The sequence below is a fragment of the Paralichthys olivaceus genome, chromosome 23 (assembly GCF_024713975.1).
Source record: "Paralichthys olivaceus isolate ysfri-2021 chromosome 23, ASM2471397v2, whole genome shotgun sequence".
NCBI lineage: Eukaryota > Metazoa > Chordata > Actinopteri > Pleuronectiformes > Paralichthyidae > Paralichthys > Paralichthys olivaceus.
The window spans coordinates 6,717,021-6,729,104 of NC_091115.1; the positions used below are offsets into that span (position 1 = coordinate 6,717,021).

At 42.4% G+C, this 12,084-nt stretch overlaps 1 protein-coding gene across 5 annotated transcripts in view; it reads right to left on the reverse strand.

The window, feature by feature from the left end:
- col7a1l (collagen type VII alpha 1-like) overlaps positions 1-12,084 on the reverse strand; it is a 52,947-nt gene that overhangs the window by 29,095 nt on the left and 11,768 nt on the right. For all 5 annotated transcript variants that reach the window (XM_069519820.1, XM_069519817.1, XM_069519819.1 and 2 more), the window contains 17 exons: positions 10,588-10,768; positions 10,232-10,391; positions 8,924-9,017; positions 7,527-7,700; positions 7,067-7,230; positions 5,512-5,641; positions 5,298-5,414; positions 4,823-4,978; positions 4,271-4,387; positions 3,999-4,145; positions 3,789-3,908; positions 2,587-2,745; positions 2,160-2,273; positions 1,878-2,027; positions 1,275-1,412; positions 798-944; positions 225-344 (listed from right to left, as the gene is read on the reverse strand). In XM_069519820.1, coding sequence (XP_069375921.1) covers positions 225-344; positions 798-944; positions 1,275-1,412; positions 1,878-2,027; positions 2,160-2,273; positions 2,587-2,745; positions 3,789-3,908; positions 3,999-4,145; positions 4,271-4,387; positions 4,823-4,978; positions 5,298-5,414; positions 5,512-5,641; positions 7,067-7,230; positions 7,527-7,700; positions 8,924-9,017; positions 10,232-10,391; positions 10,588-10,768 — 2,388 coding nt within the window. The remainder of the gene's footprint in view (positions 1-224; positions 345-797; positions 945-1,274; positions 1,413-1,877; positions 2,028-2,159; positions 2,274-2,586; positions 2,746-3,788; positions 3,909-3,998; positions 4,146-4,270; positions 4,388-4,822; positions 4,979-5,297; positions 5,415-5,511; positions 5,642-7,066; positions 7,231-7,526; positions 7,701-8,923; positions 9,018-10,231; positions 10,392-10,587; positions 10,769-12,084) is intronic.

Genomic DNA, 12,084 nt, shown 5'->3' on the forward strand with positions numbered 1-12,084 from the left:
ACACTCATACTGTGCTCGGGGTTCATCCAAATTCATATTGGTTTTTAAACTGATCGCACTTTAAACAAAATAGCGTTGATGACAGGGCTCAATACTCAACGCAATAACATTCCCACAATATGAGAATAACAATTATTTTGTGAAACCATCTGACTGAAATTTGCACGACTGTTAATTTAATGCTATATTACAGGGGTGAAACTCTGTTGTGGTTTATCGCTGACCTGAGATGTGCCTCCAGGAGAGAAGGTAACCCGAGACGCCGGCCACTCGAGTCCAGTTCAGAACGGTGCTGCGGTCTGTCGTGTTCAGAGCAGCAAAGCCGTTGACTTTGGGAAGATCCACTGAAACACATAAAAACACATTTATAATTAATAAAACTACACAAGTGAATGGCCACATTTGACTTACATTACTTTTCCTAAAAATACTATACTATTGTTAATTATAAGTATTTAGACCAATTTTAAACATTTCTCCCTTGATAACCATATCTAATTTCTCAACTCTGAATATCAGTTTACAGTATCTCTGATACTCATAAGGAAACTGTTAGCCGATACCCAACCCTCTTAACAAGGTCTGTATCAGCCCTGATATCAATCATCAGCTTCTCGACAAACATGAGGGACCTGATGGAACCTGAGGGAGAAAAATAATTGGAAAAATATTTTTAATTCTTGCTTTCTGTCCCTCCCATGAGTTGAAGAACTTCTGTATCCATCTGCTCAAGGTAACTCTAGCAGAGTTCAACTGTGGGGCTACATGTGTAAGTATTTGGAGCAGGCAGGACTCACGGGTCCTCGCTGTGACCAGAACCGAGCTTCCCTCCCTGTTGGCCACCATGGACGACACCTGGATCTTATAGGCCGAGCTCTCCCGGAGGTTGCGGATGGTGAAGTTGGTGGAGGCGGCAGACACCAGCTGGAACTTCTCATCACCCCCTAGAGCAGGAAATAATATCATCCAGCACAGAGAGATAATGGGTGTGAAACAACAGTATTGTTTACTCATTTATGGTTGAGCCTCACACAATGAGAGAGAGAGATTTTCCCATTAGGTTTATTTGAAAAATGCTGCAAATATCTAAGAAACCTTAATGTTTTTAGAGCATGAATTAAAAAATATATATTATAGATGAATAGATTAAACATTCAATACATATTTTAATGGTCACAAATTTCTATTTATAAGGTTTTACCATCGAACTCAATCAGCAAGAACCAAGTGTGGGACGTGGACATTTTGCAGCAAACTGTTCTTTAGCCTCTTACCCAGGAAGGGGATCCAGGAGATTTTGTACCCAGAAGCCCCTGGTGTTTTGCTCCAGGACAGGGTGAAGAAGTTGACTCCAATGTCCACGACCTTTAGTCTCCTCACTGCCTGGATCGGCTCCGAGTCCGAGACAGCAGCTGAAAAAAACACCAAATATATATAACATATCAGCATCCTGGTCTAATTTTATTGATGGTATTGTCGGTTTAAATCATGATAAAAAAAAGATGTATCCAAGATGTCTGAGCTGGATAAGCTGGTGTGGCTTTACCCACACACCCTACCATTTCTCAGTGAAATAAACTTGGCACACACATTAACTTTGACAGTGATAGAACGATAGCAGCCCTGCTGACTTACACTCAGTGACACAGACTACAAGTGACAGCAGCAGGAACTGTGTTTAAAATGGGAAAACCAAAATACATGACGTGTCAGTCAGACGAAAAAACCACATGGGTGCCATGGCACGGGATGGAGAGCTTCCCCGTCCCTGCCCATTTAATTACAATGGGGTGCACAGCTGCACAAAACCCTTTACATCCTCAGATGAATCATTAATAAATAAAGATAAACTGTGAGAGCTCACTTCTCTTCTGTACCTGTGAGCTGAGACAAGGAGAGTTCTGGTCCCTCTGAGTTGCCGTACACTGCACAGATGGTGATTGTGTGGGTGGACTGCGGGTTCAGGTCTTGGATGCGGTGAAAGAGAACACTGCGGTCCAGGTAATGGGACTGCAGGCTGCTGTCATCTGCAGGGGCACAGTCACATACATAAACATGACTGGGATTTCATCATGAAGAGAAGTTAGATGTATGGAGCTGTTGAAACTTACAGGCTCTGGACAAGGCTGGAGTAGAAGAAACAAGGTTAAATACATTACCTGTGTTCCAAGTGAGTTTGTACTCAGTGGCCCCTACGATGGGACTCCACTCCACATCTATGGACGTGCTGGTGTAGGACGTCACCTTGAAGTTGGACACGTAGCCCAGAGGAGCTGAGAAGATGAAGAATCATCAAGAGCCCATTGACGTTTTTGTAAATATGTTGTTCACAACACAATTTGCTCTACGTCAATGAAAACTAAGCTACATGTGTGCAAATGAATTTCCTGGGACTATTCATACAGATTCAGAGTCTTGTGCCAGAGAAGTGAGGGAAGAAGTAGGTAAAGTTAAAATAACAGTGACTGGGGCTCAATGACACGTACCACAAGTGACAATGGGCACATGACTTGTCAATGAAACAGAAACAATCCAGTGACGTGAGGCTGCAAGTCCATTCAAAGCTGTAACGATACTAGTACTCACAGGTTCTGAAGGTAGCACTGATACCGGGTCCCACCAAAGATCCAAACAACACATAGAGAGTCAGGACATACTCGGTATCATGGGCTACGTTCTTCAGATGGTAGTCCGTGGTGCTGCCATTCAAAGCCAACTGCCTGGGACGGTCCCGACCGGTAAACTCTGTAAACACAGATAATAAAGTTCCTGTTACTTTAAATTGATTATTACTCCACTTAACTCTGGCTCAGCATCAGTGCCTCCTTCTCTGCAAACAACATCCTCCTCCGTTGCTCCCAACATTTGAATTCCATCAAAGGGAGGCCCCATCCCATCTGTCACATCCTCCTGGCAGACTGGTGCAGGTGTAGTTGGTCGAAGGTAAAAGCAGAGTCATTTCAAAAGCTCTTGGCAGACTGAGTCTGTCACTGGGAGGAAATAAGAGCAGGAATACGTCCTTTACTCTTCTTCTCATTGACTGTTATATATCTTCCCACTTGGCCAAATTATGCAAAATAACAAAACTGTCGCAATTATCCAGACGACACCTAAATGCACCCGGCAGTGTCGCCCCACAGATTCACTCTGCAAGGTAATTAAAACATAACTGTCTGTGGTGGAGAATAGGGACGGATTTACGAAACCATTATCTATCAGTGGCTTAATACGGCTCATACAAAACATAACTCTCTGATTGTCTTTTACCAGACGAACCCGTTCAACCACCCAGATAATTAGGTATGAGTCTGCTGTTCTCAGACAAACTAAACATGGAGAAGCAGAGTTAAATTATTGTGCATCATAGAGCTAAAAAAACTGCTTCATCTTTGACTGAGTCTTAAGTATTCATCATGAGCCGTCTTGCCCTCCTTTCACTTATGCATCTGTTTTAAAATCTTAAATCTACCTAAGATTGATTTGCATTTTAATGTATTCCTGATGTTCTTTTCATGCTGTTCTGTTCACTTGCTTCCTTTCTTTTCTAATGTTAATACATTATGTAAATCACTTTCAATTGCCCTTGTGCATGAAACTCACTCTACAAATAAACGTCTTGACTCTCCAGAAAGGAATTATGGGTCTGCATGCTGTATCATAAAAATGCATAGAAAAGAACTGCAAACACTGATCAACATGAATAATGTATCTCATGGACTGAACCTTATCACCATGTGAGGATTGGAGTGGGATGTGAAAAAGAAGCAGGTCTAAAACATGGGATTTACCTGGGGTGGGTCCCCAGGCGAGTCTGTATCCTGTGGCCCCTGGGACGCTGTTCCACGAGACGACGGCAGAGCTGGTGGTCACAGCCGACACCTTCAGAGTCTGAACTGCACTGCTCTCCACTGACACAGAGACAAATCACAAAGGTGATTCTTTTCTCCAATGTTTTTCATGCATGCATTTGTGTACTTTATTGTAAACACTCTAGTTACATGTCTTGGCTTTGGTGGCAGTGACAGGGCCTTCAATGTCTCCAAAGATGGGGTTGATGGTGACGGTGTAGTCAGAGCCTCGGTGGAGGCCCTGGATCATGTAGAAGTTAAAATTGTCCCCAAGGTTTATGTTCTCTATGTGATCTTCTAAAAGACAAAAATAAATGTGTGAATGTCATGAATTAGCAGCAGATTCATTGACATGGTTTACTGTGAGGTTACAAACAAAGATTTAGCTCTAATTTATAAAAACATTAGTGTAAACACAGAACCTGGAGAAGCCCACGTTAGACGATATCCTGTGGCGCCCCTGACTGAAGTCCACCTCGCCTGGACGGTGTCTGTGGTGGCGTTTTGGACGAGGAACTGCTGAACTGGTACCAGCTTCACTGTTAAACACATCCCATCAAACACACAAATTTACTTAAGCTTTGACACAAAACCTTAATGGTGACAGAAAGTGAGGTTATCTAACCTGATTAATGATTTCTATATATAATATTATGTATAAAGTATTGTAATATATCAAAAAACAGGCAATAGATACATCTGTCTATGTAACAGACCTAATGCTTACTGGTATTTATACGTACTGTACAACAACACCCCTCTGTGGATATATTATAGTACTACACTTTGGCTTTCTCATACTATATTGTGTTGAGAACTAATACATAACTTTTTCTGGTTGTGGATCAGTTAGAATGTTCAAAGTAATGAATGTTTAAAAGTGTTAGAGTTGCTAAATAAATAGACTTGGGTGTGTTCTTTGTTTATGTAAATGAACATTATGATGGTATTTTGACTCAAGTCAATAAACTTACACGTCCTTCCCACTATTGAAACTGGCTCGCTTTGTCCCTGGGGGAAAATAGCATAAATATTGATAGTGTACTTCTTGTCCTCCTCCAGGCTGTCAATCACATGAGAGGAGGTGTCGCCAGGAAGCAGCTGCTCGTAAATAAATCCTGGTCGGTTGGCTGCAAAACAACCAGAAATAAGAGCAAATCAATAACTAGGAAATATACCTTTCAAAGGGGTTGTTTCTGTGGTGCTGGCTGCCTTATGTTAGGTTAAGTAGGTGAAAAGCAGCAGAACTGATGAGGCTTTCCATTCAACAAATACATCTGAGTTAAACAAGACTAAATTAAGTCAAATGTCACATTTCAATTTCTAACAATTTTCAATGAAGGGGTATCCATCAACATTATAAATACTCTAATATAGTTCATATTTATATAAATCTCTACAGTAATTTGGGTCAGATAATAATAGTTGCATGGTGTGATGTCAACATACATCTTGGGATGAAGATCTTGAATCCGTTGAGCTTCCCTAAAGGAAGCGTCCAGCCCAGACGCAGTGAGAACAAACCCTCCTCGATGACACGGAAGTTTGACACCTGGGGTAAAGGGGCTAAAAGAGAGCGAGACTTTGAAAATATATGTGCAAACTCACGAGTATAGTATTTGTATAACAGGTTCACATGGATGCACTTATGTCTGGAACCTACTTGTCTGACCGGTGATTGTCACAGAGTCTCCTATGAGGTTGGGGTAGATGGCATAGACGGTAAAGGAATAGTCTGTTTTAGGAGTCAGGTCTGTGGCCAGTGCTGTGCTCACGTCTGCCTTCAGATCAATCTGTCACACAACAGCAGGAAAAGAAGAGCTCAGAGTGTGTGGGTGTGTGTGTCTGTGTGTGTGTGTGTGTCTGTGTGTGTGTGACTGATCAAGACAGATAGAATCAGAGTAGAAGAAATACGCAGACCCAATGCAATGACAGGGATACTCTTCTGAACAGCACCCTTGAATAAAACTATTTTTTGTCTTAAATGTATATTTATATCCATACTTCTCATTTTAGTGTTTGTCACTAAACCGCCAACCATCCTTAGTCTTTGTTTACACTTATATAAAGTACTCTATTCTCCATTATATTTAAATTGAGTGTCACATTGATGCAGAGAATAAAACATTCCTCTTGTCCGTCTGGAGCGTGATTCTCTGCAGAGCACAACTGCAGCAGTATCATGAAAGCACACATAATCACAAACACAGCAGGGATATTGTATATTTTTGAATTAACTTGTTTAAGTTTCTCGTGCACCCCAGAAATAGTTGGAGCCAAGTTTAGAACAGGGTCTACTGGCAGTTTTGCAGGGGTTTTCTAGGGTCTACATTAAAATTCTGCACGAGTTTTCATCTCAAACCATCTGTCCTGAAAGAGAGTGTTTGGGTTTGTTACCTGCTGAGACTTGTTGGCATTATTAGAAAATGTGTATGGAACAATTTTATGTGGCTTTTCGTCCATCGAATGTAATTATTCCTCTTATAATCAAAAACGGTGTGTGACTGTGGCACAGGGGTGTCAGTGGGTTGTCCACTAACTCGTATTTTGGTGGTTTGGTCCCTGGATGAATGGCTAATGTGACTTGGAGTGCAATGTTCTTTGAATGATCAATAAGACTGGAAAAGAGCAATATAAATGTTTCATTTTTGCAGTGACACCCCACTGTTGATGTTCATCCCACTAAAGCAATCTTGTGGCGTTGGTGTTGCACAGTAACTCTGCACTGAGCGATGACTCAGTGAGTTCAGTACATGTATGGGATACAGATGTGACCTGCAGTGATGAGTTCAGGGCAGAGATGACAGAAGCTTTTTGTCGTCGGGATCGTGAGGACGTAAGCGCACCTGAGGATGAACATGACCTCCCTGAAGAAATGACGGATGATGTGAATGTTTTTCAGCAGGAAATCAATCTTTATCAAATGGAGGGAAACGTTATATTATAGAAGGATTCATAGATGTGTCAGGTGCTCCATCAAACCCTCAAATCCCATATCCGTCATTATGTTTTGCTCTGACCCCTTCAGCACAATGTGTCATTCCCTGTCATGCTTCAGCTTTTTAAAAAAAAAGTAATTTTCAGGTCTGTACTTCATGTTATAGACTAAACCTTAAAAGTTTACGTTCTATACTGTGACCTCCAACAGTGTCATTTAAATCATGCTCAAAATGATAACATCATTAACTACTTGTGGAGTCTAGTTCACAGCCCCTCACCTGTCTCTGCTGCTGCGGGAGGAGGTGCCCCCTGGAGGAGAGAGGGGTGACCAGGAGGCGATACCCGGTGACGTCACCTGTGGCCTGGCTCCACGTCAGTCTGAGGGAGCTGTGGGCCAACTCACTGACCTGCAGGTCTCTGGGGCCGACAATGCGCTCCTCAACTGGAGGTGGGAGAAATAGGAAGATGGATGAGAAAATATACAAATACAAAAGTGTATGTGTGAGGGAAATGCAGATGGGAAAAGAAAAATGTGGAATGCCGGTCTGAAAGATAAATCCATCTCAATGAAAAAGCTTCAGTGCAGTGTGAAATAAATTAAATCAATTGTTCATTTTTATGTTAAATAGTTTATAAGATGCAATTCATCAATATAAAAATGCATCAGCTGTCAGTATGAGGCAAATGCAAATTGAAGGCAGCTACAAAAGACAACAATCTTCTTTTAATTTAACTCACCAGGTTGGGAAGTTTTCACAGGACGTGGTGGTTCAGAAGCTGTGACGCACACTCTGCGGGACAGTTTGGGAAGAATCGGCTCCAGCAGAGAGTAGTCAGCAGCCAGCAAAAGGTGCTCCTCATGGGGCTGTGATACAATCCTCCTCAGCTCAGATTCATCCGCTCCCCAGACACCTGGAGACAGGATACACAAGGAGTGTGGGACCAAGCTGATACAGCAGCAGTTACCTGTAAATGCTCAGTCCATTGATATTTACCAAGATAGATCAATTAACAACATTTCAAACAAGTACTATTATGAATAATGTGACAGGACGAGAGGATCAAATATTTTAAACAATTAATTCCAATGTTTGAAGTTTTCTTCACGTACCTTCACACAGACATCACAAGGGGGCGCTGTTGTATCTTTAGTGGTTTATTTGAAAATATGAAAAGCTACAGACGCCTATGATAAAGATGCATGTTATAAACTCTCAGGCTTAATCCTCTCTCAAGTTGTTTGATGTGTGTGTGTGGGTCTGAGTACTTAAAGTGAGAAAGATACAAATTAAAATCAAAGCAGATGACTGCGTTGTTATTTGTCCTCACATGGACAAGATGAATTTGCATATTTTTTTGTATGTACAGAACATGCATTAAAGTCACACAGATCCATATCTGCCTTATTCTTGCTACACAGGCTCATTGGCTTCTCACTAGTACACAAGTGGAGCCTCTCTGCAGGAATGATGAACGAAAGGAGCACGCCTCAGTGTCAGAGGTGCAGATGGGGGGGACACAGAATCGCCTGATGAAAAATGGCTGCGATTAGCGAACCATCGGCTAATGAGCAGTAATTATTGCACCGCTCCCAGCAGAGGGGAGCAAGTCGTGTGCTTGTGTGCTTATGCATGTGTGTAGGAGAACGAGGGTAAGATGAGTGTAAGTAAACTTGGAGGTGAAACACATGGTGGAATATAAGTTGAATTAATCACTCACCTATTCCTACGTACACATTGAGTAGGTGTTATAATGTTGGCTGTTACATTACATACATGCATGTATATTGAACTAAAGCCAGAACAATATACTGGTCAGCAGATTTTAGCGGCCAGCAACAAGAACCCGACTGTTTTATCGGCCGGTATGTCTCCTCAGACATGTCGGTATCTGCATTCATGTGAGCAAGTATGCAACAGTATGAAAACTTTTATTTTATAGAGTACACAAATATGTGCATTCATGTTTAAATTTTACATAAAAACATAAACTCACAATGAATCCAATGAATTCGAATGTGGAGGACATGAATTTCTAACTGCAAACACTGACGATAAAAGCCAGCAGAGCTCGGATAAAATCTGAGGGGTGGCTGCAGTGGGGATGATGAAGGAACTCACAGTCTCCACACTCACCTACTGCAAAGAGAGAAATGCCATTGTCAGCCGCAGCTCTGGCTGTGGCGTCAACTTGGTCGTCGGAAGGTCCGTTTGTGATCAAAACTGCAATCTGTGCTCACGAGAGGAAATTAGAGGAGTCATTCAACACAAGGTAAACAGTCAAGTAATGAGAATGTTGTTGCTGACATGATCATACTGAACATCCATGGATTCAATGTATGTGATTTTCAGTGGTTGTCATTCGTCAAAAATCAAGTTTCTTTATTCAGATTTACAAAATGAGAAGAAGTAGAAGTTCGATTGCATCAAAAGCACATGGATTTTAACCTTCAGTCTTCATAGAAATAGCAACCTTGCTCATAAAACAGAAACTAAATATTAAATACATCAGTTACAAAAATCTAAATTCCAGGATGTCGGCTCGTGAATGAGACTGATAATTTGCTCATTAAGGAATAGTGTACTCGGTTCATTTAAAGTTCACGGCTCAGTCAATGAAGGCAGAGGCTCGAAGCATCAACGTGAGAACGCAGCTGCCTTATTTTTTTTTTTCCATGTGCTCTGGCTGTACAATTTAATATATCAGATTAATCCCCAATTCTCTGCCTTCCCACTTCAAGTGTGCTGAGAAGACTGGAACGCTAACCAGCTGTGAGACCACTCTACAGACTGTCAGAGTGACGGAGCAAACAGAAAATGGAGACCTGTTGGTGACAAAGGGAATTTGGGAGGCACTAATTCGATGATATATTTAGTTAAATTGCTTGATTATTGTACCTGGTTTAACTCTTTAAATTAAGACAAGCAGCAGTTTTCACATCACATCTGAGGACGCTGTGACAGAGCAGGTCGTTGAGCATCGGTGGCTGATCAGGTTAAAGTCGCCGCTTATCGACAGCCGACTGAATGGCTAATTTGAACCCAAAGCAAGAGACAAATCGAACCAAAGCCAAATCTGTGGCCAGTGCACCTTTTTATCTCAGCTTGTAACCATATATTAATTCAGATTCACGGCTGTGTGAAAACAGGAGAAGAGCTGGTTTGGTTTGTTTTTCCATTATGTCCTGTGGAGTACAAATGCAGACTGCTGAGTAGTTATTTACTTTCGCAGTGGGACTGAACCATAGGGTACATGCATGGTGCTCTGCAGGTGGAGGAAGGGTTGTAATGTTGAATCAGTGGTTTTCCTGTTGCTTTGTGAAACATCTAAACAAGTAAGATTCAAACTTCAGTTTTTAATGAGTGCGTGAAAAGTTTGTGGTTGCAGCCGTTACCCTCGATGGGCACATCACATGATCACATCCCTCTGGGGGAAAGTTGTACCTTTGGGGCATGATCTCGACTGATGGCAGGGCTGAAAACAGGGTCGACCAGAAACTGGAGGGCAGAGCCAGTCCTCCTGGACCCACCATTGTATGGGAGGTCTCTGATGGCTCTGAGCACCTCCTCCAGTGAACTGTAGTCTGTCAGAGCGATCCTCATCCTGCAAGGAAAGGATTACAGAGAGAACTGTAGACGTGATGGAGCAACTCATACCAACATTGTTAGGTGAGTGGATGGAGGATTTTGTATCTTGGATCAGATCAGAAATTTACTAATTGAATAATGAGCTCCTGGTTTGATGATTAATTACAAAACTGGGAGCAATGTGTGTTCATCTTTTTGTGTTTGAGTTTTACCTTGCGACATCCCCGAAGACAGTGACGCCAAAGCGGACCCCCTCGGCTCCCACCACACTGTCCCGGAAGGAGGAGACGACGGCTGAGATGAAGCCTTTCACACTGGAGAAGCTGGTCTGACCCACACTCCACGACTCGTCCACCAGAAAAACTATGTCTGCCTGCACCACCGTCCTGCATGCTGAGGGGAGAAGCATGGATGAATCAGTTAGTGCATGAATACAAAGGAGGAAGAAGCAAGGACATGAAAAAAGGCAAATAATCGGAATTTAAATCCAAAATTAATCTTTTAGGTGTATGAATTCAGCTGTTGTTTTATTCCTCAGCTGACCACCAGATAGCAGTCTTGTTCCATCATGTTGAGGACCCCCCCCCCCTTGATTTGCCTCTGCCTTGCTGCCAGAGCACCACGCAAATCCTCATGAATGTTTAATGAGACACAAGTGAGCCAAAGAGACTATCAATATTCTGAGCACTCCAGCAATAAAACTTTAGTAGAGCGATGAGGAACGCTTAGAATAATAAGGTAAAAGCACCCGAAAATCAGGGTCAGTCTCCTCGCTCACGCAAACAAACACATTTAAGATAAAGATATGCTGCATGTGGGAGGATCCACATGCTTTTTAATATGGTGTTAAGAAGCACACACACACACACTCACACACCTAAACTCTTGAATCTTCTGATGCAAAGGCCTACACACATTCCCACAAAGAACACACTCGCACTCCAGACAGAAATCTGCTGTGTCTGCAAACTCCCACCAAATCAATATTCTGGCATTACATATGCAATAAACCACAGTGACGACAGCATTGATTAGGCTGGTGAATAAGAGATTGGCTCCGCTGATTGTTTTGTAAGTGATAACTATACGCTTCTCTGCTACGTCCTCTATTTCATTACCAAGCTCTCTCCCCTCCATTATCTCGCCCCTCTCTGCCCTTGGCTGTAATCCCAGGATTCACTGGGGGTGACATATGTCTCCAGCCCACGGCGACCTGACATTATGTTCTCCCTCGCGCACCCATACAGCTCCGGCCATGCACCAAGGACACTAAATATGGTTGGGAATTCAAATTTTTGGATGTGTCTTTAGTGCAGAGTGTTTATCGTTGCCCGTGTGGAAGCTTTAGTGTCATACATTCCATCAACTGTGGATTTAACACTGATGCAAAAAACACACTGGTTCACAGGATTCAACAATGTTCATCCTTCCCATCTTGAGCCGAGTCTCATGAAACCAGCCGACCGCCCTAGCACGCACATGTTGGCTGTTCCATTCACTGGGATACATTTTCTACTCCAGAGGTTTCTGTAAAAGCACATGAAATATGGCGGAGACTTTGAGCTACGAAGCAGCTGGAGGTTTGTCTCTGTCAGACAGAGGCAGACTGAGGGAAAAAACAAGATCAATTATCCAGAAGTTTGTCTGTCTGGGCTGGCAGGTGAGAACCACATGCCTAAGATAAGGAGGCAACACATGCTGAGGGATTA